This window comes from Emys orbicularis, chromosome 3 (genome assembly GCF_028017835.1).
Source record: "Emys orbicularis isolate rEmyOrb1 chromosome 3, rEmyOrb1.hap1, whole genome shotgun sequence".
Lineage (NCBI taxonomy): Eukaryota > Metazoa > Chordata > Testudines > Emydidae > Emys > Emys orbicularis.
In genome coordinates, this window is record NC_088685.1 from 5778030 (window position 1) to 5805072 (window position 27043).

The 27043-nt window shown below is 48.6% G+C and overlaps 1 protein-coding gene across 1 annotated transcript in view; it reads left to right on the forward strand.

Moving 5' to 3' along the window:
* The first annotated feature begins 1110 nt into the window (after window positions 1–1110).
* LOC135876087 (bifunctional epoxide hydrolase 2-like) overlaps window positions 1111–27043 on the forward strand; it is a 70508-nt gene continuing 44575 nt past the window's right edge. The window contains exons 1-9 of the mRNA XM_065401247.1: window positions 1111–1137; window positions 1875–2034; window positions 6458–6648; window positions 6933–7055; window positions 9198–9272; window positions 10695–10790; window positions 18709–18787; window positions 22606–22640; window positions 23372–23398. Of these exons, the coding sequence (XP_065257319.1) occupies window positions 1111–1137; window positions 1875–2034; window positions 6458–6648; window positions 6933–7055; window positions 9198–9272; window positions 10695–10790; window positions 18709–18787; window positions 22606–22640; window positions 23372–23398 (813 nt within the window). The remainder of the gene's footprint in view (window positions 1138–1874; window positions 2035–6457; window positions 6649–6932; window positions 7056–9197; window positions 9273–10694; window positions 10791–18708; window positions 18788–22605; window positions 22641–23371; window positions 23399–27043) is intronic.

Consider the following 27043-nt stretch of genomic DNA (forward strand, 5'->3'; position numbering starts at 1 on the left):
CTCTCCATTCCCCATCTGTACAATGGGGTAATAGCACTCAGTGAGGTGCTGAGATACTAGTGTAATGGGGCCATAGTAGTACCTAAGATAGTCACAATGAGCAGAGTCCCGCAAATCTGCGGATATCCGCGGACTGTGTTTGCGGATCAGATGCAAATGGAAATTTTGTATCCACACAGGGCTCTAACATTGAGGCCCCAATCCTGAAACAACTTCAATTAATACAAGATCTCAAAGCACTTTACAGAGGAGGTCACTATCATCCCAGTTAAGCAGATGGGGAAACTGAGGCACAGGGAGGTGAAGTGAATTTCCCAAGGTTGCCCAGCAGTCCCAGTCCTCTAGGCCACGCGCTGCCTCCCAATACAAATCAGTGATGGGATGAAACGAAGCAAAGGGAAAATCTGAGCTGAACATCACAAAAGCTTTCCTGACGTAAAATCTACTATGCCACCAGTATCCTTTTAGCGGAAGTGATAGAAGCTTCAGCACTTGAACTCCAGTTCTGGACTGTACAAAGCATCGGAGAGTCTTGGGAGCCACACTGCAGTGGCAAGGGATGAACCAAGCTTATTCTATGACTTAACTTGACTGGAGTTGCACCAGGGATTAATTTAGCCCACTAGCTTAATAGGTCATTTTCATCTCTAATGTTTGACTTAGAGGCCTTCTGCTCTCAAGTAAGGTGACGTCTTTTCCGTAAGTGACTTTCCCTCCCATGCCACTGGTTTTTATTCTGAGGCTTGCAGGACCAATGGGTAGATGATGCGTAAGGAGAATAATATCCGGCGTTCTCGCTCAGCACTCTGCAGTGTCAACAGGAGACAAAGGAATAAATGTTTTCCCCACTCGATGAATCAAAGATCCCTGGGGAGTGAGAAGCTCTCCTGGCAGTCCCTCTTCGGAGTAGAACTGAACTGCCGAATGGGTTCCCGCCAGTGCATTGACAATGCTCGGTCCTTGCCTTGCAGGAAGTTGTAACTTGACAGCAGCATCCTGGAGCCAGTTGCTGCTTGTTCGTTCCTTACTGTAATGTATTCGTTGATTTTTAGGAACTTTTTGCAAAATGTCATCGTTGGAGCAGGCCCCGATGGTCCCTATGCCAGAGCGATGAGAGGAGAGATCGCCTTATCTCAGGTAAGAGATCATCTCAGCTGAGCGCTGAGCAGATGGGCAGGGCACGACTTGTGGTGGACACAAGCTGTGCAGATGTCCTGCCAAGACAAGGTTTCTTCTTGGCTCACCTGGGGAAGCTATTGCCTTTGGGCCAAGAAGGGGCTAGGTTTGAATCTTGACAACGGTAACTGTGCGGCGTTCACACTTAGCTAGTCTGGCCTCAGGATGGGCTTAAGTCTGCTATAGCTTGGCAATTTCACCATGAGAAATAGCCTCCACCGGTGGTAGATTAATTACTTGGCTTATGTCCAATGCTATTTCATTAGATCTAAAACAAAATGTACTTGGTTCCTTTATACCTTCTGGCTAAATCCTTTCATTCCTGCTTTCTGGGGGAGAGGGGTCTTTAATACACCTCTACCCCGATATAATGCTGTCCTGGGGAGCCAAAAAATCGTACCGTGTTATAGGTGAAACCACGTTATATCAAACTTGCTTTGATCCACCGGAGTGCGCAGCCCCGCCCGCCCCCCCAGAGCATTGCTTTACCGCGTTGTATCCGAATTCGTGTTATGTTGGGTTGCGTTATATCAGGGTAAAGGTGTACTAGCTTATTGGTAACCCTTAAACTTCATTAGGAAATAGTTAGTGTGGAGCATGTGTATTGATGGGATTCAGAGTTTTGAGTGACTTTTTCTCATTGTGTGTTGAGATGTAACTTGATCTCCTTTGGGTGATGGGAACTCTGTGTTTTTAAGCTGGTTTCGGAGCTGGAAGAGGATTGCAAGAAGTTTGCTGCCTCCTCGGGGGCTTCTCTCCCGGAGACGTTCTCCGTAGCACAGGTCTTTGAGGATTTTACGACACAAGGAAAGCTCAATACTGCTGTTCTGCAAGCTGCTGTAACTCTCAGGAACAATGGTAAGTGATGGCTGCTTGCTGTTAGCATTCCTTCCCACCCAGCTATGCTACACCAGTAACCACGTTCAGGCGTGATACCCTGGTACATTCTTGTTACAATAGGGTTTCTCTTTGCCTATGTGGACAGAAAAAATAGGTTTATAGATACACTGAAGGGCCATGTCTCAACCCTGGAATGTCCCCAGGTTAAAACATGGTTAGGAAATGGGCTTACTGCTTGCCACGGTGGACAGAAATTGCTTGGACTAAAATCATGTTTAAACATGGCTAATGTTTGCAGTGAAGACTAGACCTGGTTTTCTTCCTTTTGTAGACCCACTGTATTTGATTGCCAATATTTCTCCAAGGACTCTTCGTAGTGCAGTTAGTCTTTGACTAGCAGCTTGAAGGCAATGCAGGCAAAACCTCTGGCTTGTCCATGCTAGAGTTTAAGTGGCTGTTACATGGATTTTTACTCTACCCTAATGTTTGTCCCTGACAGTGGTACAGCCAGGTACAGAAACCATGCTGCAGGCTAACTGGTGGTCACTCCATAGGAGGGTTTGGACCAGCAGAGTCCCTCCCATGTTGGGTGTTGCTTAACCACAATGGAGAATAGCCATGTTGGAAAATGGTCTTAGCAATGTTGTTCCCATCTGGATCTCTGATCTCATTCCCCCGCATCGCCCTGAACCCCATCCTGTTCCTTGTGCTCTTCCCATTCCCCTCCCTGACTTTCATTTCCTTCCTGCCATGCTGCCCTCCTCTGCCATCAGCCAGGTGGTTCTCTTCAGATCCCTCCTGAACACTTGTTGCTTCCAGCAATCTGTCCTCTTTCTCATCACTAGTAACCCTACACCCTGCCTCCCCTGTACCGATGTCCCGTGTCTCGTCTATGTTCGTCTTGTCTCGCTTGGATTGCCATCCCTTCGCAGGCAACGTGTCTCTGTTCCCTATAAATGGAGAGCTGTGCCTGATACTAGGAAATATCCTGCTTTGAGCAGGGGGTTGGACTAGATACCTCCTGAGGTCCCTTCCAACCCTGAGATTCTATGATTCCTTACTGACTGTGGCTGTTGATAAGAACGTTCCATCCCCGGCCCAAATGTATCCTGAATTCCCACGGCGCACCTTTCCCGAAGCACTGGTTGCTGTTGGTCTCTGGCAGCAGCAGATAGCCATCACTCATCAGCAAACCATTCCAAATCCTCTAACCAATGAAATCGTGGGGCTTAGATGGGGCTTTTTATCTTCAAAATATTTCCCTGAGATTTACTTACCATCACTTGACTAATTAGATATTCTCTCTCTGTGTTAATACCAAATAAATCAGACATGCTGTCACCAGGCCAACAACAATTCATTAAAAGCAGCAAAGATCCCTGTAGCACCTTATAGACTGCATCCGAAGAAGTGGGTATTCACCCACGAAAGCTCATGCTCCTATACGTCTGTTAGTCTATAAGGTGCCACAGGACTCTTTGCTGCTTTTACAGATCCAGACTAACACGACTACCCCTTTGATACTTAATAATTAACTAAACAGTCTAGCAATCTCCGTAACACTGTGCCGCTTTGGAGGCACTAAGAGAACTCCAGAGGAGGGGGAAATTATTAAAATAACGAGGAATCCGGTGGCACCTTAAAGACTAACAGATTTATTCGGATATAAGATTTCGTGGGTAAAAAAGCCCACTTCTTCAGAGGCATGGAGTGAAAATTACAGATACAGACATAAATATATATTGGCACATGAAGAGAAGGGAGTTACCTTACAAGTGGAGAACCAATGTCGAAGGCCAGTTCACTCAGGGTGGATGTGGCCCACTCCCAATAATCGAGGAGGCCTCAATACCAAGAGAGGGAAAATTGCTTTTGTAGTGAGCCAGCCACTCCACAGTCCACTACACACTGCACCACAGAAACACTAACCCAGGAACCAATCCCTGTAACAAACCCTGTTGCCTACTCTGTCCCCATATCTACTCTAGCGACACCATCATAGGACCCAACCACATGAGCCACGCCATCAGGGCTCATTCACCTGCACATCTACTAATGTGATATATGCCATGATGTGCCAGCAGTGCCCCTCTGCCATGTACATTGGCCAAACCGGACAGTCTCTACGTAAAAGAATAAATGGACACAAATCAGACATCCGGAATGGTAACACATAAAAGCCAGTAGGAGAACACTTCAGTCTCCCTGGACATTCAATAACAGATTTAAAAGTAGCCATCCTTCAACAAAAACACTTCAAAAACAGACTGCAAAGAGACATTTGCAAATGAATTGTAGCTCTGCACTTTAACACCACCAATTTGGGCTTGAATAGAGACTGGGAGTGGCTGGCTCACTACAAAAGCAATTTTCCTTCTCTTGGTATTGACACCTCCTCATCAATTATTGGGAGTGGACCACATCCACCCTGACTGAATTGGCCTTGTCAACACTGGTTCTCCACTTGTAAGGTAACTCCCTTCTCTTCCTGTGTCAGTATATTTATGCCTGTATCTGTAATTTTCACTCCATGCAGCTAAAGAAGCGGGGTTTTTACCCACGAAAGCTTATGCCCGAATAAATCTGTTGGTCTTTAAGGTGCCACCGGACTCCTCGTTGTTTTTGTGGATACAGACTAACACGGCTACCCCTCTGATACTTGAGGGAATTATAGTTACTATGAGCTTCAGGGGAAAGAGTCCCACTGACTTAAATAGGCTTTGGATCAAACCTGGTTTGCATTAATCCTGGGAACAGCTGGATTTATTGGAAATAAACAAAAAAAACACCCCAATCCTCAGTTGGGACTAGGCCAAACAGACCCAAGCAACCGAACCACCACCTTAGAAAGAGATTGCATCCAAATCCTCATGGAGTGGCTGCCTTAGAGGGACTGTTCAATCTCCCAAAATGAAGTCCTGCCAATTTCTTCAACCCAGTGGCCAGAAGCAGAAACCTCTGCTGGTGGCCGGATTCCATTCTGCCTACCTAAATTCCACCAACAGTCTCAATGGGACGTGGGATTCTTCTTAACGTCCTGTCCCAAACTGTTGTATAACAGAAGCGGTGTGCTCTTCATCTAACAACCTACCTGACCTTAAGATGGAGCTTGGTAAATTTCTGAACAGGATTACGTGACTGGGTGGTGGTAAACGGTTTTGATCGTGCACCCCTTGCTCAACATGGAGTCCTCACTCGAGTGGTCCCTCCTGACTTCAGGAGTAAAGATACCTTGTGACGGTGCTGCCCGTGGGAGCCAGCTGAGGTCACTCAATTAGGGTCAACTGCAAACAGAACGGGGCAGACAAACCCCAAACACTGGTGGATATTCCAATACTTAAATTTACCAAGCCAGCACAAAACTGCTTCTATAGTACGTCACTGGTTACTTAGAAGTCCAAACAACGCAGTTTCCTTAAAGTACCCAGCCTTAGGCCTCCGTCCAGACACACATGTCAGATATGATGGTGATTACTGAAAATCTTATTTTATCATATAAAAAAAGGTTTTTCCAACCCCAAAGGGTCAGCCACATACCCAGGTTCAATTATAACTTAGATCTTACCCAAAATACACGCTTAGAGCCAATTCTTATTAACTAAACTAAAATTTATTTAAAAAGAAAAGAGAGTTGGTTAAAAGATTAATATACATACAGACTTGAATTCAACTCTTGAGATTCAGATACATAGCAGAGGTGAGCTTGTAGTTGCCAAAAGTCCTTTTAGAAATAGTCCATAGGTTATAGTTCAATGTCCATATTCAGGGTGGCTCCAGTCAATGACTGAGGATCTCAATCCTTATGGCTTAAGGTTTCCCTCTCTTGAAACCCAAAGCAGATCTGAGATGCAGCAGGATTGTGTCCCAAGGTTCTTATACATTTTCAGCAGCCTTTTGGCCTGAGAAAACAATAGGCTTAACTCTCCTTCTCCCAAACATCCTGGCAATTAGCACAGGGTAATTTATCCATTAAACAGTTTAGATACAGGTTACCAGAACCTTCAGAGAGACATATAGACAATAATACTATTTCACTCAAGTACCATTATAAATGTACCTGAGCAAACATCTACCCTTCGATCTCTAACAATGCAGACTTGCATTTCAAAGTTCTATTCATTTACCTATCTTCCTAACCAGTCTTTAAAGTTCACCCATGGGTCAGGTTAGTCTGTGAGTTAATTAACTCTTTCTGGCCCTGTCACCTTCCAGTGAAATATTATATTACACTTATAAAGTCACACACCTTGTATGAGTAGAGCCTCGCAAAGATGGGCCCTTTGTTTGTAAAGCTCTTTGAGATCCTCTGTGGTTAAAGTGGACATAGAGAGATGAGATGTGTACTTGCTGATAGACCGCTGGGTGGTGGAAAGAAGGATTCTCCTTAACCGTTCCCAGTCTGAATAGCCCCGCGACCCATTTAGTCATCTGTCTGTTACAGGGTTCAGGACGTGTGTGCTCACAAATAACTGGATAGATGACGGCCCTCAGAGACACATCATGGTTCTCGTGCTCTCACTGCTGAGGAGGCATTTTGATCTGGTGATCGAGTCTTGCCGCGTCGGTCTGAAGAAGCCGGACCCTCGAATTTACGAGTACGCGCTGGGCGTGCTGAAGGCGAAACCGCAGGAGGTGCAGGCGCAACTTACTTCTAGTTATGGGACAATGGCAAAAACTGCCCAAAGCGACCCAACTAGACATACGAAAGGGGCCAGGCTTTCCGAAAGTGCTGGGCACACCTGTCGGCTGTGAACCAGGGCTTCTCAAGCTGGGCACCCAAAATCAGTAGACACTGACGTGAAAATCTCTTGGCCCAAATCACTGGGAAATCACAGCAATGTCCCCTTCTCCTTGTTCTCCCCAAAACTCTCCTCTCCCTTGACTGACCCCAGGTTCTGAATCTCTCCTGAATCCAGGTTATTTTCCTGGATGACATCGGAGCTAACTTAAAGCCAGCCCGGGAAATGGGAATAGCCACCATCCTTGTCAAGGACACCGATGCTGCCCTGAAGGAACTGCAGGACCTGTGTGGAATTCAGGTATCTAGTGGCTAAATGCTTTCTGAATCTGTACATTTACTGTCTCCTCCCTCTGGACAGAATACATAGTTCAGAGTTTAGATACCGCAAAGCTGGGTGCTGTAGAAATATCCTAACCTATGGTAGATAGACTCCTGCTCTTGCCTAGCCTACTATTATTTAGAGCGAAATTTCCATGGAGTGGCTCTCTTGACCCTGCACTGTACGGTGTTTTTCGGAGTGATGCTATAGTGTGGTTGTGATGGTAATTTTATTCCAAGACCTGTTTTTGTTAGCGGACTCAGAATCCCTCGCAAAATTTAGGCTCAAATGCTGTGTGCCTGTCCTTTAAGGGTTCGGGTCAAATTCAGCCCAGACCTAGATCACTCCTGGCTTTGCAAAACGAAACCCAGATAAGATGAGGCTAACCGACATTAAAAATGCCCTAATTTTGCCCATCTCTGTTAAAGACAGAGGGTCAAATTGTGCTGTAAGTAATGCCACTGTCAATCCAGAGTAACTCGGTTGTAGCGATGGCATTACTAACACTGCTGTCAATCCAGAGTGAGAGTAGAACTTGGTTCAGTTATGAAGTACCTGGGTGAATGTCATAAAACTGGAGCAAAGTAGTCCAGCTCTTGGAAGGGTTAATCCTGCTGCTCTAATCTGTTACAATTCTGTAGAAGAGGTAGCAAAATAGAGGAGGATGTTAAAAGATCTGGCAGATACAATTCATTTCGAAAGTCCCACACGTGGATCTGATAAGGAGGTAAAGCCCTGTAATGGATTAAGAACTGTCAGGTAGGAACCAAAGTAAGACTTTAATGAGCATGGAAGGAAGTTAATAGTGTGGTGCCCTGAGGATCAGTACTAAGTGGTGGCTTCTCCTTGGCTAAGGTGCTAGTGATTGTAATTCCACTCAGCCTTTCTCACCTTTTGCAGTGTTTGACTAATGTTGGCTTATTTAATCACAAGCAGATCATGTTACCACCTGCAGAGCCTGAGTGAAGCTTTCCATGCTTCCCTTGCTCATAGGTTAATACGTTGCAGTGCCTGCCATCTGCCAAGGCTCCTTCTTCCTGACACTTTGTAAAGTCGGCTCCGCTCCCATCTCCCTACAGAGGGTTCCTTATAACTTCTACCCTTTCTCTCACCCTTGGGAGAGTTGTCTGGCGTGGTTAATGGTTCACCGAGCTATGTTAGCAGAGGCTGGACTTTGCTGTGCAGAAGTGCACTGTGACTTTGACCTTTATTTTATCAGACACACAAGTGGGTGAGGTATATTTTATTGGGCCAACTTCTGTGGGTGAAAGATACAAGCTTTTGAGCTCAAAAGTATCCCACTGACAGTCATGGACTTCTAAAGAAGCAATGTACCTTTGGAAAATCCCATCCCGGCTGCCTAAATATGACTCTAGGTGCCCAATGTCTTCCCATTTGGGTGCCTAGCTTTAGCCTACACGTGTGAGTGGAAATGGATAGTTCAGAGGATTGGTGGTTGAGCACGAAACCTTTTGCCTGAAGGTCACAAGCTCCAATCCAGGCCTGATCGGCAGCTACCACCATTGGGTAGGTGATTGGTAGCTTAGGTTACCAGAAAGAACAAACCAAGTGTTTCATTCTGTTTCCTACGTGGCAGGTGCCCATGTCATGCAAACCACCACCAAAGTTAGTGCACGTTTGGCCCTCCTCATTGATGGTCTCCCCAAGAGGCCGAGCAGTATCCTTGGTGTACTAGAATGGGGTGGGACATCGAAGTGGGTCACCAGGGCTGGCCCGCTGGGGCCTGGGGCAGCAGGGCTCAGGCTTCGGCCCCCTCACTCAGGGCAGTGGGGCTCAGGCTTGGCCTTTGGCCCCCCACATGGGGTGGCGGGGCTCGGGTGGGCTCAGACTTCAGTCCTCCCTCCTGGGGTTATGTAGTAATTGTTGTGGTCAGAAGGGGGTGGTGGTGCAAGGTCGTTTGAGAACCCCTGAGCTGGAGGCCTAATGAGCTACGACCATTTTGAATGAAGGAAGCTTCCCAAAGAGGGTGGGGCTGGTTTAGAAGGCTGGCTGAGCAGTAGAAAGGGGCAAACAGCCTGTGGCCGCTGTGTTGCTGGGCACCGACATTGGCAGTGGGGGTGTCTGGTGTAGAACTGAGAACTTTCTTTATTCACCGTGTAGCTTCTTGGCCATGAAGAGACTCTGCCAATTGCGTGTGACCCAGGGAACCTGACCCATGGTTATGTGCCAATCAAGGTAGGCTGTAACGAACGGTGTGTTAGGAAAGCCATCTTGATAGCTAAGTGTCCCAGTACTGTGGTGTTGAGGGCCATAAGTATCCAGTGATGGATGTTAGGGGGCTTATTCCTTCACCCTCTCACTTCCCTGGTCCTTTTCGCATGAACAGAGAGCAACAATACCCGAAATCCAAAGATGCAAACAATTCAATGTTTATTGGGGTGAACTTCCAGCAAGCATGATTCCAGTTTCCTTCCTCAGTGTTCCCCTTCCCAGCTCTGACACCACAGAGCCTTACCTATGTCCCTGTTCCTGTTCCCATTCCCTGTTCCCATCCCCCCCCTTAACAAAACATGATCCCAATTCCCCCACCCCCAGTCCCTGTTCCCATTTCCCCCCCCTTACTTCCTGATTGACTGCAGACTATATAGTAAAACTTGTATTCTGCTTAGCTATACCTTAACCAATCATTTTACTGAGATTTAACTAATCAATCCTAACATACTGTAACATGGTTATTTAACCAATTATATTCCACCACTTTAATTAGTTTACACCCAACAAAATTAATTATACAGGAGACGGAAACAATTACAGAACCAGACAGAAACCATGCAAATAAACATACAAAACAATACAGAAGTGAGGATTTCACAACTACATCTATACAGACACAAGGGTTTTCCAGCTGTCTATTGATAAGTGAGTTCTTACCAGACAGAAAACGATCACACTAAATTTCCTTTTACATCTTCTAGGCTCTTCCCTTTATCTGGAGGTGAGAGATCGGATCACCTTCCTAACAGCCCCAGATTGCCTTAGTTCAATTTGACTAAACAGGGCCTCAGACTGTCACAGTGAGAGACACAGATAGACAATGATTTTGATTTTTCTACCTCTATAACTAGCTAAGTGATAAGAATACACCTAAATTCTTAAAGTATAGGCCAGACAGGCTTGAATATCTATATCCTAACAATGGGCCCTCTCCATGCATGTGAAGGGTGTTAACGCCGTGGAGGGGGAGAGGTGGCTATATCCATATATGAAGACTGGGAGCACACTGTGTGGTGTTTAACAGCAATGGGCTGAAATTCAAGCAAGGCAGATAGAGACTTTACACGGGGGAGATGTTTTCTGACCGTGTGAGACTGTTTACTGAGGGCCAGGCTGGAAGCCAAATCCTCTAAAACTGGACCAGAGAGAGCACTGGTCTGGTCTCTGCTGCAGAGTAGGCCGGGCTACGGGAAGGTGGGGAATGTTTACAGCCAGGGGCTAAGGTTCTGGATGGCCAATGACCCGAGTGCCAGGCGCTGGGGCCGGCTTCCATATGCCAGCCCGCAGAAAGGGGGTGGGGCGTAACTGCTGGGTGTAAAACGGAGGGGGAAGGACTGTGGAGCGGGGAATAAACTTGTGCTATTTGCTTGTTCTTCCCTCTAGCCTGGAGTCCAGCTGCATTTTGTCGAGATGGGGAATGGCCCAGTGGTGTGCCTCTGCCATGGCTTCCCTGAATCCTGGTTCTCCTGGAGGTACCAGGTAATGCCAAGCCGGGCCAATGGCTGGCAGCGGTGCTGTCTGTGCATCCTCCACCTCTGTGCAGAGTGTTGTGGCCATTTGTTACACAGCGGTGTGGCCTTCATGAGAAGAAAGGGGGCGGGGGGGGAAGTCTCTCACTTGTGTGACTGTATGGCGAGGGGTGGAGGCCACTTCTGACTCTACCTCATTCCTGGTGTGTCTCCCATCGCCCTTTTTCATCTGCAATCTAGAGCTCCTCCCTCCATCTTTGTCACCTCTTCCTTCCTTCTCTCCCAGCCCCTTCTGCTCTGCTGAAATGACTGATCGGCCGGGCCGTGATGGCAGTTTCCCTTCCCCCGCCCCGCCCCTCCGGTCAGTTTGGAGGAGTGGGGAACTTGCCCTGGCAGACTCAGGCCTTGTCTACACTACGAGAGTACTTCGATTTTAGTTAATTCGACTATGTGGAATCGATATTACTAAGTCGAACGTGTGTGTCCACACTAAGGACAGTAATTCGACTTTGTGAGACTTTGTGAGTCCACACTAACGGGGCAAGCGTCGACATTGGAAGCGGTGCACTGTGGGCAGCTATCCCACAGTTCCCGCAGTCCCCGCTGCCCATTGGAATTCTGGGTCGAGCCCCAAATGCCTTCTGGGTAAAAAAATGTGTCGAGGGTGCTTTTGGGCGCCTGTCGTCATCCGTCCGTCACTCACGCCCTCCCTCCCTCCCTCCCTGAAAGCGCCGGTGGGAAATCAGTTCGCGCGCTTTTCTGATTACTGACAGCGCGGACGCCACAGCAGTGCGAGCATGGATCCCGCTGCGACCATCGCTGCAGTTGTGGCAGTTCTCAACGCCTCGCAGCTTCTCCTCCACCTGTACCAGAGGCAGCTGCAGATCAATCATGAGAGGAGGCTACGGCACCACCGTGACGGCATGAAGTCGGACACTAGCTCCGACCTCTCTGAGAACATGAGACCCAGCGCCCAGGACATCTCGCTGTCACTGGGTCTTGTTGATACTGTTGAACGGCGATTCTGGGCCCGTGAAACAAGCACAGAATGGTGGGACCACATAGTGCTGCAGGTCTGGGATGAATCCCAGTGGCTGCGCAACTTTCGCATGCGGAAGGGGACTTTCCTCGAACTGTGTGAGTTGCTGTCCCCTGCCCTGAAGCGAAAGGACACCCGGATGCGGGCAGCCCTGACTGTCCAGAAGCGAGTGGCCATAGCCCTCTGGAAGCTCGCAACGCCAGACAGCTACCGGTCCGTCGCTAACCACTTTGGTGTGGGCAAGTCTACCGTGGGGGTTGCTGTTATGCAAGTAGCCAGGGCAATCGTCAAGCTACTGCTATCTAAGGTAGTGACCCTGGGAAACGTGGAGCTCATCAGAGATGGCTTTGCCGAGATGGGATTCCCAAACTGCGGTGGGGCTATAGATGGGACTCACATCCCTATCCTGGCACCGGACCAACAGGCCAGCCAGTACATCAACAGAAAGGGGTACTTTTCCATGGTGCTGCAAGCACTGGTGGACCATCGGGGACGTTTTACCAATATCTACGTTGGATGGCCTGGCAAGGTTCATGACGCTAGGGTGTTCAGGAACTCTGGTCTGTATAGACGGCTGCAGGAAGGTCTTTACTTCCCGGACCACAAAGTAACTGTTGGGGATGTGGAGATGCCTACAGTCATCCTCGGGGACCCTGCATACCCGCTAATGCCCTGGCTCATGAAGCCCTACACTGGCGCACTGGACTCAGGGAAAGAACTATTCAACTACCGGCTCAGCAAGTGCAGAATGGTGGTGGAGTGTGCTTTTGGCCGTCTCAAGGGGAGATGGAGAAGCCTACTCACTCGCTGTGATCTCAGCGAGACCAATATCCCCATTGTGATAGCTGCTTGCTGTGTGCTCCACAATTTGTGTGAGAGCAAGGGGGAGACCTTTATGGCGGGGTGGGAGCTTGAGGCAAATAGCCTGGCTTCTGATTACGTCCAGCCAGACAGCCGGGCGATTAGAAGATCCCAGCGGGACGCGCTGTGCATCAGGGAGGCTTTGAAAGCCAGGTTCCTGACTGAGCAGGGTCTCCAGTGACTGTTCACTTTGTGGACACAGATACTGAACCTGCCCCCGTTTCTTTACCCAGTTACTGTTGACTATCCTTCCAAGTTACATACCCCCTTCCCCACCTTCCCAACAAATAAAATCTGTTCCGTTTTGTTACTGAACAAGGTTCTCTTTCTTACTGTTTTCGCGGGAATGTTTTAAACCGGGGACGCAGACTGTGGCGGGGGGCTGGTTTATTGTTTTGATGCAAATGATGCTTCTAAACTCCGGGAATGACAGGCTCCGCAGTGCTGGATTGGTTGTTTCAACGCAGCCTGCCAGCAGTCCTGGGCGGGACTGCATGTATGTGTCGGCCAAGTGACTTTCTGGCAGGGGGCGGAGGGTAACAGATCCCCTGCTGCGTGGCTCTGTGATCCAGGATAAGGACCGCGGCAGAAGATCTGTAACTGCCCTCCCCCGCCACAAAGTCACAGATCAACCCCCTCGCACCCCAGAACATGAAAACCGCCTCCCAGACTGACCAGGGTAACTGGTGACTGTACTGTGTATGTGTCCTGATGCTGGACCTGCCCCCGCCTCTGTAGCCTGCTACAGGTGACTGTCCTGTCCAAGTAACAAACCCCTTCCCCCCCTTCAGACAGAATCCCCTCTAAAAGACACTCTCGGAAACAGTACTTAACAGAAACAGATGTTTTATTATGAACCGCACATGAAAAGGGGGGGAGGAAACTTGGACGTGGGCTATTGTGAGATGGGTAGGAAAGGGCTTTTCAAACTTTGGAACGAGAGCCTTCCATTGCTGCAGCAGTGTGCAGGGGCCGACTGAAAGTTTTAACGGCCCTTGCCGCCCCTCCTTCTTTGGACTTTTGGTGAGGGGGGTGTGGGACTTGGTGGCGGGGGAGGGCGGTTAGAGATAGACAGCAGCAGGGCTCTGTCCTCCTGCCTCCGGTCTTGCAGAACATCCACTAGGCGCCGGAGCGTCTCCGTTTGCTCCCTCATTAGTCCAAGCAGGGTTCGAGTAGCCTGCTGGTCCTCCTGGCGCCACCTCTCCTCCCGTTCCATGACTGCTCTGTGCATTTGTGACAAGTTCTCCCTCCACTGTGTCGTCTGGGCTGCCTGCTCTCGTGAGCACTCCATAAGTTCATAAAACATGTCTTCACGCGTCTTTCTCTTCCTTCTCCTAATCTGCGCTAGCCTCTGGGAGTGTGATGCCAGGCTGGGTTGGGAGACAGTCGCAGATGTGTCTGTGGGAATGGGAAAAAGGGAGTAAATTCCTGAGACAGATAAATGAAGTTGCTAACAAAGAACATAGTCTTTCTCTGTGAACAACACCATGCACTGGACCTTTCACATGCGCACACAGGACAAGGTCGAATTTTCGGCCCTCGCCTTCAGTGCCTGGGGTCTTGCAGTTGCGATCAGAGAAGCGTGGCAGGACACCTCTACTTTTGTTGCAGGAAAACATGGTAAGCCGTAGACTTGTGGCAGCTTAAAAATGTAATAGTAGCACTGGGCTCCTTTCGCACTGAATGCAAGGCCACTCTCTGCTGGCAGCAATCAGGGAAGCATGAGCTCTGCCCCTGTCCCACCACCTCGCGGCTGTCCCCGGGAAAGATCACTGTATGCTGCCCCTCTGCCGCCTCCACCGCGTGGCTGTAAAGCAGTCCCAATACTAACATTCCCCTCCCTAATTTAAAGCAGGGCGTCATGTGCGATATAACTCTAATGAGGATCTCGGAGAGCGAGAGGGGAAGAATGCTTCGGGAGACCATGCAGAGGCCAGGGCCGTATGCCGCCATGCTGTGCCGTGCCATGATCCCAGACTACTTACTGGACTCATGGCGTGGGAACGTGTGTTACCACGGTGGACCAGTTATGTTAAAATTACATGTTTAGATGTTTAAAGCACTCACTGCTTGATCCTTCCCCTGATTCGGTGTCCGGGGTAACGGCTGTGGATGGTTGGTAGGGGATCTCGGTAAGGGTGATGAAGAGCTCCTGGCTGTCGGGGAAATCAGTGGTGCAAGCGCTGTCGACTGCCTCGTCCTCCTCATCTCCTTCCTCATCTTCCCCGTCCGCTAACATTTCCGACGAGGAACCGGCCGTGGACAGTATCCCATCCTCTGAGTCCACGGTCACTGGTGGGGTAGTGGTGGCGGCCGCACCTAGGATGGAATGCAGTGCCTCGTAGAAACGTGATGTGTGGGGCTGGGATCCGGAGCGTCGGTTTGCCTCTTTGGTTTTTTGGTAGCCTTGTCTCAGCTCCTTGATTTTCACGCGGCACTGCGTTGCATCCCGGCTGTATCCTCTCTCTGCCATGGCTTTAGAGATCTTCTCGTAGATCTTTGCATTCCTTCTTTTGGAGCGCAGCTCTGAAAGCACGGACTCATCGCCCCACACAGCGATGAGATCCAAGACTTCCCGATCAGTCCATGCTGGGGCCCTCTTTCTATTAGATTGCACGGCCATCTCTGCTGGAGAGCTCTGCATCGTTGCCAGTGCTGCTGAGCTCTCCACGCTGTCCAAACAGAAAATGAGATTCAAACTGCCCAGACAGGAAAAGGAATTCAAATTTTCCCGGGGCTTTTCCTGTGTGGCTGGTCAGAGCATCCGAGCTCGAAGTGCTGTCCAGAGCGTCAACAGAGTGGTGCACTGTGGGATAGCTCCCGGAGCTATTACCGTCGATTTCCATCCACACCTAGCCTAATTCGATATTGCCATTTCGAATTTAGCGCTACTCCTCTCGTTTTCGAGGAGTACAGAAGTCGAATTTAAGACAGCTCTATGTCGAATTAAATAGCTTCGTGGTGTGGACGGGTGCGGGGTTAATTCGATGTAACGGCGCTAAATTCGATATAAACTCCTAGTGTAGACCAGGCCTCAGAGCAGTAACAGACTGTCCTGGCCCAGCAATGCTCCGGCAGGTGGTAGTTGCCGGGTGTTGGTGGGAGGTCCCCTGAGCGCATGGTTTGGGCTGAAGCCCCGATGAGATCTCTTGAGCGACAGTCTTGGCATGCAGCTCTAGGTGTTCAGTGATGTGCCTGCTTCCCGTGAGGGGCTGGGAGCAGCAAGCGAAGGCAAAGCGTTAGGTGCTGCGGGGCACCACCTTGTCCTCTCTGCTTGGCCCCTCGCTTCTGCCCTGCCTCCCCCCACTGCTATTCTAGCCTGGGGCCTGCACACAGCTCTGCTGGGCCACCTGTAGCAGCCCCTCGTGGCCAGCGGTCGCTTTGCAGGCACCCTGCTGCCTCTGAGCCCTCATGTTGAGCCCCTTCAACTCCACACAGTCTCTCTTGTGGCTGACAGCGCCCCACTTGGAGCTGGCTTAACCCAAGTGAGTCACACAGTCCTCAGGGGCCCAAGGCCACCATGGTAACCCAAGAGTTCAGACCTGGCCCTGGTTGATCTGCCACACAGGGAGCTCTCCCTCTGTCCCAGGCTGCTCCACCCGAAGCCACCAGTCCCAGACTCTGGCATGGCTTCCTTCTCCTGTCAGCCACACCCTACTCCCACACCTTCCTGCCTGGGGCCCTTCCTGCTTTGACAGGCCGGTCCCAGACCCTAACTGGCTGGAGTCTCAGGTTTCTGGCTCTGACTTCCAACGCGCCTGGTACTGGGGTCTTCCCTGCAGGAGCCTCTCTTACGTTCTGCAGCTTTCCTGAGCTTCCTCCTTCACCGCAGCCACCTGCTGCCTTTGATAGGGAACTACCCGGTCCGACCCAGCAGGGCCACTTTAGTCCTGCTCTGCTGTAGCCTGGCTGCTCCGCACCTCTCACTGGTAGGGAAAAGAGGAAGTTAAAAATTACTTAGACAAGTTAGATGTCATCAAGTCACCAGGGTCTGACGAAATACATCTTAGAATACTCAAGGAGCTGACTGAGGAGGTATCTGAGCCATTAGCAATTATCTTTGAAAAGTTCTGGAAGATGGGAGAGATTCCAGAAGACTGGAAAAGGGCGAATATAGTGTCCATCTATAAAAAGGGAAATAAGGACAACCCGGGGAATTGCAGATCAGTCAGCTTAACTTTAGTACCCTGAAAGATAATAGAGCAAATAATTAAGCAATCAATTTGCAAACACCTAGAAGATAATAAGGTGATAAATAACAGTCACTATGAATTTGTCAAGAACAAATATGTCAAACCAACCTAATAGTTTTCTTTGACAGGCCTTATGGGTAGGGGGGAAGCGGTAGATGTGGTATAACTTGACTTTAGTAAGGCTTTAGATACTATCTGGCATGACCGTCTCATAAACTTGGGAAATACAGCCTAGATGGAGCTACTATAAGGTGGGTGCATAACTGGTTGGAAAACCGATCCCAGAGAGTAGTTATCAGTGGTTCACAATCAAGCTGGAAGGGCATAACGAGTGGGGTCCCACAGGAATCCGTTCCGGGTCCAGCTCTGTTCAATATCTTCATCAATGATTAGATAATGGCAGAGAGAGTACACTTATAAACTTTGCGGACGATACCAAGCTGGGAGGGGTTTCAAGTGCTTAGGAGTTTAGGATTAAAATTCAAAATGATCTGAACAAACTGGAGAAATGGTCTGAAGTAAATAGGATGAAATTCAATAAGGACAAATGCAAAGTACTCCACTTAGGAAGGAACAATCAGTTGCACACGTACAAAATGGGAAATGACTACCTAGGAAGGAGTACTGTGGAAATAGATCTCGGGTTCATAGTGGATCACAAGCCAAATATGAGTCAACAGTGTAACACTGTTGCAAAAAAGATCATTCTGGGATGTATTAGCAGGAGTGTTGTAAGCAAGACACGAAAAGTAATTATTCCGCTCTACTCCGCATTGATTAGGCCTCAACTGGGGTATTGTGTCCAGTTCTGGCGCCACATTTCAGGAAAGATGTGGACAAATCGCAGAAAGTCCAGAGAAGAGCAACAAAAATTATTAAAGGTCTAAAAAACATGACTTATGGGAGAGGATTGAAAAAATTGGGTTTGTTTAGACTGGAGAAGAGAAGACTGAAAGGAGACTTAACAGTTTTCAAGTACATAAAAAGTTGTTTCAAGGAGGAGGGAGAAAAATTGTTCTCTAACCTCTCAGGATAGGACAAGAAGCAATGGGCTTAAATTGCAGCAAGGGCGGTTTAGGTTGGACATTAGGAAAAACTTCCTAACTGTCAGGGTGATTAAGCACAGAAATAAATTTGCCTAGGGAGGTTGTGGAATCTCCATCATTGGAGGTTTTAAAGAGCAGGTTGGACAAACACCTGTCGGGAATGGTCTAGTTATTACTTAGCCCTGCGTTGAGTGTAGGGGACTGGACGCGATGACCTCTCGAGGTCCCTTCCAGTCCTACACTTCTGTGATTCTATGACCCAAAGCACGTTTTTGAACCCACAGCCAAGAAGTGATTGTGCACAAATGAACTCTGCTCCCCAGCCCTCTTTCCCTCTCGCTGATTGATAGTGTGAAGTTCACGTCCCACCTCTAACCCCCGAGGAATCTCTGCACCGATCCAGGGTTTATTCTTTTGGTCTCTGCCTCTGGAATTTGCCTCGGCCTCAGTCTGAATGCTAATGCACCATGTAAGGCACCTTTACTCTTTAGTGGCTGACTCTCTCGTTCTGTGTGTGGTGCTAGCTGGCGTGGATTGTTTTGCCCGGTGTTTGGCTGGCTACAGTCATTTGGTAGAGCAGTGTCTGTTGTCATTCTTACGCCCCTTCCAGCGTGTGGAATTCACATGGTAGCTTCGCTTTTGTGACTGATGTGTCATAGTCGCTATAGTGCCGGATGTTAAAAGGGGACAGTTCAAATAAATGGAAGTCCACTTCCCAGCTGTGGGTGAGCTACAGCAGACGCAAGTCTGTTTCCCAAGGTCACATGTTTCTTTCTGTTTCTGCTCTAGATCCCTGCTTTGGCTGAGGCTGGCTTCCGGGTCCTGGCTTTGGATATGAAAGGCTACGGAGATTCCACTGCTCCCCCAGGTCAGTCGCGTTTCCCATCTTCTCCTCCTCCCTCCCTTAGAGGGGGCAAGCAACGAGGGCAGAGATAAATTGCTCAGCCTTCTTCTGCTGTGTCTGTGTGTCTGCTGGGTCCTAGCTAGGACTGTTGTGGTGGAGATGAGCCAGGAGAAGTTGAGGCTGAATATTGGGTAGAATTCACTCTTGGTGAGAACTATTTAGGCTGCGGGAGACTCCCAAGGGAAGTGGGGAAAGCCCTGATTCTTGGGAGAATGTCCCGTCCTTTGCTAAAGTTCCTGGGAATATAGGGACTGTAGGGAAGAATTGCACCCTTGCAGGGAGATGAACCGGATAGTCTGACACATCTCTTCCATTGCGCTAACGTCTAAATCTGTGGTGTGGCACAAACTGAACAACAGTCAAAACCATCTTGACATGCGCTTGGTATCTGTATGTCTGCCGACCCCCCTCCTTGTCCTCCCCCATAACCTCCCATGGGTTCCTAGAATCTCCTGGTGTGATGTGAGCTCAGGCTGGCAATCTATTCCTTCTAGTGTTTGTCTGAGGAGTGGCTTGGATTTGAAATGCTCCTGAAGCAGGAAAAGTAAATACAAAAGGCTCTGTTGAGGATTATTAAAGGTATAAGCAAGATTTGTAATACGCTTGTGTGGCACAATGCAAAACCTGTATGGCTCAATTAAAAGGCCAACAAAAAAAAAAAAGGGGAACCAACGCCTACTGGTAGTTGGGTAACCTAACCTAAGATAGCAGTAGTTTAGCTATAAAAAATTAATAAGGCAAAAAAGTCTTGTACAGTAAAACCGCAAAAGGGGGGCCGTGCCAGGGCCTCTAGCAATAACAGAAAAAAACCCTAAATGGTATCAGGTCCAAGTCGCGGCCCCAGAAAGGCTTTAATTGGTTTGCTAATAAATATACTAAATAAGGCTAATAAAATTTGTAATGCTTCATTACGCGTTGCGGTTTTTACCTTTATAAGCTTAAAGCTGTGTGGTTTATGCAAGGCGGCTGACCCCCTTGCATGGGGATACGCCGACCTTCCCTTTATGCATAATTGTATTGTGTAACCTAATAAAAGTGCATCAGTGTGTCTGACCCAAAATCAACGGTGTGGTCAATTTTTCCACGACAGCTCCCAATGTTTACATGGTGTCAAGGAGGAAACCACCTGGCTTGTCAGTTATAAAAGTGCTGCTCACGACACTGGACTGTTTCAGGCCGTCTTATTTTAATTTCCTGTCTCTTTCCACCCCTGGCACAACCTTGATGTGAACTTGCCCACAGGATGCCGTGGGAGAATAGCTGAAGAAGAGGTGACTTGGCTGTAGATACCCAAGTTGTCTCTAGCTTCTAAGCTGAGCAGGGTCAGGCTTGGTTGGTACTTGAATGGGAGACCTTCAAAGAAAACTCAAGGTGGTGATCCAACTGGTGGTGCTCTTCTTTGACCCATTCCATCCTTGGCCTTGGCTGCGGCTGCCAAGAAGTGGTGGCATTGGACAGGGAGAACGCCCTGGCTACTGGCAGCGAACACCCTCTTTCCTTATAAGGTGCTTTGCATGAACTACCCAACAGCTGCCGGATCTCAGTGACTTTCAGTCACTACCAGCCTGGGCTGGATTTGAACCAGCAAACTAGGAGCGAGAGGCTCTGTCACCCGTTAACGATCCCCTGAGCCATCTGGAAGCCTGGGGGATGAGGGGTCATTGCAGCCATCCATGCCTGATGACTAGCAATGACAGTGCGGCACGCACTCCTCTATCTCGAGGCAGCAGGAGCTGAGTGGTGTCGCTACCTGGTTGAGGGGGTTCGTTATTGACACCCGCCCTACCCCGCCTGAGTCTTCCCCTGCATGGCTCTAATTCAGAGGTTGGGAGTCTGGCTGGGATCCCCAGAGCCCTCCGAACCGGCTGGTTCTAACCGGGTTTGGATCGAGGCTGTAACCACATTGTTATGCAATATCTGTGTCAAGCCAAATAGCTTTCTCTTGTACAGTGCATCTTCCTTTTCGCTTCAGGGCATTTGCGCACGACTGAGAGTGAACATCCAGGGGGGCTGGGAAGGGAAGAGCTGAGGGTACAAGGCCCTGGGAAATGCCATTGCTAATCTTGAGGGCTGATCAAAGCAGCAGCCCTCACTGCTTTGCACTCTGTTCATTTAATATCATTTCACTATGAATGTTGCTGTGGTGCCCACAATGGACCAGAGGCCAGATTGACACAGGTATTTAGGCACCTAAAGATGCAGAGAGGCGCCTAACTCACTTAGGCACTTTTGTAAGTCCTGCTTGGCGCCTCTTTATATCTTCAGGCATCTAAATCTCACCCTGGGTGCTTTCCAAACCTAGCGAAGCACAGAAGAACATCAGCCCAAGGAGTTTGCAGTCTAAAGAGACATGGGTGTGGGGGAAAAGGGATACTACATACAAGTGATCAGGTGGGTGATCAGCGTGTGCCATGTCCATTCCCTTTTCTGCAACTGCCTCCACCTAGGTACTGCCAGTGCCCGTTGTCCTCTTTAACGGCTACCCCGAGCTCATTCCCTTCCAACATGCCCCCTTTCCCAGCCCCCTCACCTCTGCTCACTGAGTTACACCCACTGCCGTGTCTATCGGTACGCTGGTAGATCTAAGGCCAGAAGGGACAATGCCGGTCCTCTAGCCTCTCCCCTACGCCAGCTGTAGACTCTCGCCGGCTGGCTGGTTCCCCCCTCAAGCCCAATCACCGGTGGTTGAACTGACGTGTTCCTTTTTAGTATGGTTGAAAATACTCATGTGCTTCCTGTTGTAAAGTGTCCCGTCACTCACAACATTATTTAAACCGAGCCAGCACATCTGAGCTGCTTGCCTAGGAACTGGTTGAGCACAGCAGGGGCATTTTTCCAGAGGGCTTTTGTCTCTAGACAGAGAGTGGCTGTGAGGGAGCCAACCCCTGCTGGTGCATGGGGAGCAGCTCCTGTAAGGCCACTGCAGTTAATTTCCTTCCTGCGGTGGGTACAAGGGCCTTGGTTTTCCTAGGATCACAGTCAGCAGGGGCTGGGGGCCATAGTACACTCTTGATACGTGTTGGTTTCTGCAGGGTCTGGTGCCGACATGTGTACTCTGCTCCTGTTGGTCTAGATTAGCCCAGACCCACTTGTCATTGGAGCCCTTTGACGCAAGACTTTCTAATCTTTGTTTTCAAATACCTAGTCCCTGATAGCACCGTTCATCGCTCCAGTCGCTGGGCGGCTCTGGCTGCTGGTGTCCTGGTCATATTCCAGCTTGGGAAGTGACCGTACCTGCTCTCACCTTAAATCCCCCCGTCGTTACTCCTCACTCCTCCACAGCAGGGCTTATAGGAGGAGACTTCAGAGCTCGTTTCAGGAGGGCTTCTTGTTTTCCCTTGCAGGCAGAGACCCCTTTTTCATGATACCGCCTCCTGCCCTTGAATCTGAAATCAGATTAGCACAGCCTCCTGCTGTGCCGGGCCTTTAATCCTGAACCCCAAAGCACTTGACAACCTGCCATAGAAGGATCATTCCCCCCCCCCAACCTGCTGCCACCACCGCTAAAATGCACCCACCTCTGGGGTTGAACCCGGCAGCCATACTTCATCAACGTCCCAGAGCAGACCTATGGAAAGCCTAGGGGAAATCCCATTTTTCCCCCCACTCTCTAAAGATGGTGCAGTGGCTGATGAGATGAATCCTGGTGTGTACTGAACTGTTGTAGAGCTTGTGGGAGCCAGGGGGCTGCAGCCTGGTACATGGCAGATTTAGAATGTTAAAAAATTAAATGGAAGGACACTTAAGTGAGCTCAATAATTAATGTTTGTTGTTGTTTGCAGACATAGAAGAATATTCCCAGGAAGAGATATGCAAGGTAGGAGACGGTGTCCTGATTTCTGTTTGTGACCTAGGTCTGTCTGTATTATGGAACCACGGTCCGAGCTCCCTAGTTAAGGTTCTAACCCGCGTATCTCTATGGACGGTAGAAAAGGGTCCAGGATGGGGTGGGAGAACAAAGGCAGTCCCAGGGCTGCTGTTTCCAACTCAGGGGAACTGTGCTACTTGAGTGACTGAACTTAGTTCGGCAAGGAGTGCAGTATAAATCCGACTCTCTGGTTAGTGGTTTGCAGTACTGTACAGCGAAGCTTGCTCTTCGTCTGCGAGGCTGCATGCAACACCGCAGATCCCGCAAGGAAAGACTCCCTGATGCCAGGATGAGGTCTCCTTGTTGCATAATCTTCACTGAGGGGCAAAGATCCTCCAGGGCCCGTCGTGCGAAGCACTGCACGGACATAGTGAGACAGTCCCTGCCCCAAAGAGTTCATGGTCTAAAAAGACAAAACGTTAGATGGGGAACTTCAGCACAATTGTGACCTCCCGTAGGCACACGGGGGCTCTGGCTGAGCTGGCAATTTGAATCCAAATCCCCTGAATCCCAGCCCGGTGCCCTGACCTTGTAGGGATGGGGAGGTGTATTGGATCTCAGGTGACTTTGGAGACCTCTTAGTGAAGGCAAACAGCCTTCAGAATCCTGTTGGCACTTAAGATAGTGGCATGTTCATGGCTAAGAAATCTGATTATCTGTTTCTTTTTCCCCCCTCACAGGATCTTGTGGTTTTCCTGGACAAACTGGTGAGAAACCCCCTGTGATTTACGTTTTCCCTTTGCTAAGTGTACAGTGATGTACAAATCCAAGCGGTGGGATTGCTTTGGGCCACAACCAGAGATCCTGGGGAAAAGCATTATCAGATGTGTAACTTTTACCCCCCCTCTCCCCTCCGTTCCTCCTTGTGCAGCGTTACCCCAGACTGGCTGGGAACAGAAGTTGCCAGGGAGAGACGAGAAATGAGCTGGAAATGCCTGTAAAGCTTTACCTCGTGTAATCTTGAATTAAAGGGGTGGAGAGAAGACGAAAGGCAGATCCCTGGTGACTCGCTGAGCAGCTCGAGTGAATGGTTTAATTAATTCTGCCTCTTGGCTGAGATCAAATCTAGTATTTAATAGCTGATACGTCCTCTGCTGGGAGATGCGCTTGCCTGAGAGATGAAGGCAGCGATTGCCAGCTCGTCTCTCTTCTTACAGCAATTAACCCGTATAATTGTTGCATTCGACTAGCTCAGCATAAGTTCTTGGGCTTTGCTTTTTACTAACCACAGAAGTATATGGTTCCCTGGGGTGATGGAGATGAGAGGAGGGTGTGTGCATGTCTGAGGGGAAGGATGTTACGATCTTAGAGGACATGCAAAGAATTGCAGACTTGTGGTACGTTCCCCTCGGGTCACTGTGTGGGTCTCTGTGCTGGGAACATGGGTCCCAGCTCGAGTAGGCAGATGCGCTAGCTCTGTCCAAGCAAAGGCACTAAAAGTAGCAGTACAGCTGGGGATGGCGTGGCTGGTGGTTGGGCTAGCCAGCCGAGTATGTACCCAGGGGTTCCAGGCTTGTACTCAGGCAGCTAGCCTGAACTGCTGCCCGTGCTATTCCCAGCTACGCTTCTCTTTTCAGGAGGAGTGGAGAAAGGCAGAGCAAGAACCAATGGCTGGAAGCTGAAACCAGACCATTTCCAATTGGAAATAGGGCAGATTTTTATCACTGCGGGTGATTAATGATTGGTACAAACTACCGAGGGACGTGGTGGAGTCCCCATCTCTTGAACTGGCTACCTTTCTGGAAGATTTGCTTTAGCCAAACACGAGAATATAAAACCTAATTCTTGTATAGCATTATTTTCAGCAGCAGCTCGCCAGGCGCTTTACCAAGGAGGTGTCGTTATCCGCACTCGACAGGTTATTGGGCCCAGTACAGGGGTGACTGGGTGAAATGTAATGGCCTGTGCTGCACAGGGGGACAGACTAGATGAGCGCATGGTCCCTCTTGGCCATCCAGTCTATGAATCTTACGGAACTTAAAGCTGGAAATGAACTGGCTCCACCAGCTCTTTGAGCAGATCTAGATTCAAATTCTTCTTCCTGGGTCTTCTCTAGGTGAAAGTCTTAAGTTTTTGTGGGAGTTTTCAGGCAGTTCTGGTATAGTTCAAAAAGCAAAGTGCTGGGATAACAATTGTGCTGTGGGGGTCAGAGTTAAGGTTTTTTAAAGTATTTAACTTCCTTGTATTCCTTCCTATTACCATAGTATCGAGTGCTTCACAATCTTTAATGTACTCATTCTCACAGCACCCCTGGGAGGTAGGGGAGGCTGTTCTCCCCATAGCACAGATAGGAAACTAAGTGTACATCTACACAGCAACTTGACACTGATGGCTGGCCAGCGCCAGCCGGCTCGGGCTCATGCTGCAGGGCTGTTTCACTGCTGCGTAGACTTCTGGGCATGGGCTGGAGCCTGGGCTCTAGGACCCTGCAAGGTGAGAGGGTCCCAGAGCTCGGACTCCAGCTGGAGCCCAGAAGTCTACACCGCAATGAAACAGCCCCGCCAGCTCCAGTTGGCTGGCATTGGCCAGCTGTGGGTTTCTAGTTGCTGTGTACATGTACCCTAAGGCACAGAGAGACTTGACCAAGGTCACAAAGGAAGTCTGTGGCAGAGCAAGAAATTGAACTCTGGTCCTCCTAACTCCTAGGCTAGTGTCCTAACCATTGGACTGTACTTCCCTCTGTGAATGTTTTTTCTGTCTAGACTTTTTAAGCTAATGTCTGAACTGCCAGGGATTTATCTAAGCTACCTTGACTGCTCGTGTCTGTTTAATGCTGACACTTTACACTCTTGGTGTCTGATTACTTTGTTTCTTGTCAGTCATAACTTGGAGAGTTTATTGACCCTGCATGTATGCTTCTAGGGCTGAGCTGTCATGTCTTCTGTTGGGCAAATTGATCAGAATTTCCTACACTGAACATAAAAGTTCTGGACTGGCCTTTGTGCCCCTCATTCCAGTGGTTTGTTTGTCCTGTCACTGCGTTACAATTCATCCCCTTCGTTTTCAATTTAAACCAACTGTTACCGAAAAATTCCCAGGTTTTACAAAAAGTATTATTCAGTTTTTTCTGATTTTTCATCTGACTTTTTTGTATCATTCAAATAGATAAAAATAACTTGTTTTATTAGGAAAATACAGTACATTGCATGAGAGATGTATTTCGATAATACATTAGTCTCTGTGTATATGCAAAGCTGCCTGTTGAAGTAAAGCTATGTATTGGTCTAGAACAGGGGTTCTCAAACTGGGGGTCGCGAGGTCATTACATGGGGGGGGTCGGGCGAGCTGTTGCCCTCCACCCCAAACCCTGCTTGCCTCCAGCATTTATAATGGTGTTAAATATATTTAAAAGGGGGGTTAATTTATTAGGGGGGTCGCACTCAGAGGCTTCTGATGTGAAAGGGGTCTCCAGTAAAAGTTTGAGACCCACTGGTCTAGAAGATACATACAATAAACAAACAGGAACACACACAAGCTCTGAAGTGTGTGTGCATCTGAATGTACTGATGAATCTCCTGCCCACCACGTACACATTTCAAGCTGTTAGCACATATCGGTTTAAAGATTTGACACGCTAAACTGGGAAGACAATGAAAATCTGTATTGGAATACGTTTCAGAACACAAGGAAGTAGTCGAAAGTTTTAAAAAAAAAAAGATGTTGAGTGTTTGCTCTGCAAAGGGTGTGGCCCAATTATTTAATGTAAATATTTACAGGCTAATAGTTCTAAGTCTACAACAATAAACTGTTTGTTCAAATGAGAAGTTTTATTGGGGGACTAGAGATGTATTGTTTTCTTAAACTCCGAGGTGGCATTGTGTTTTGAGTGCTGTTTTAGTTCTGCAGCGAACCACAATTGATGAACGGAATTCAAAGCATTAATCTACTGAATACCTTTTTCCCTTGTGTGACGGTGCTGCCCGTGGGAGCCAGCTAAGGTTACTCAATTTGGGTGAACTGCAAACAAAACGGGGCAAACAAACCCCAAACTCTGGTGGATATTTTAATACTTAGATTTACCAAGCCAGCACAAAACAGCCCCTGTAGTACCTCACTGGTTACTTAGAAGTCCAAACAACGCAGTTCCCTTAAAGTGCCCAGCCTCAGGCCTTCATCCAGACACACATCCAGATATGATGATGATTACTGAAAATCTTCTCATCATATAAAAGAAAAGGTTCTTCCAATCCCAAAGGATTAGCCACATACCCAGGTCCAATTATAACTTAGATCTTACCCAAAATACACACTATAGTCAATTTTTATTAACTAAACTAAAATTTGTTAAAAAAAAAAAAAGTGTTGGTTAAAAGATTAATATACATACAGACTTGAATTTAATCTTTGAGGTT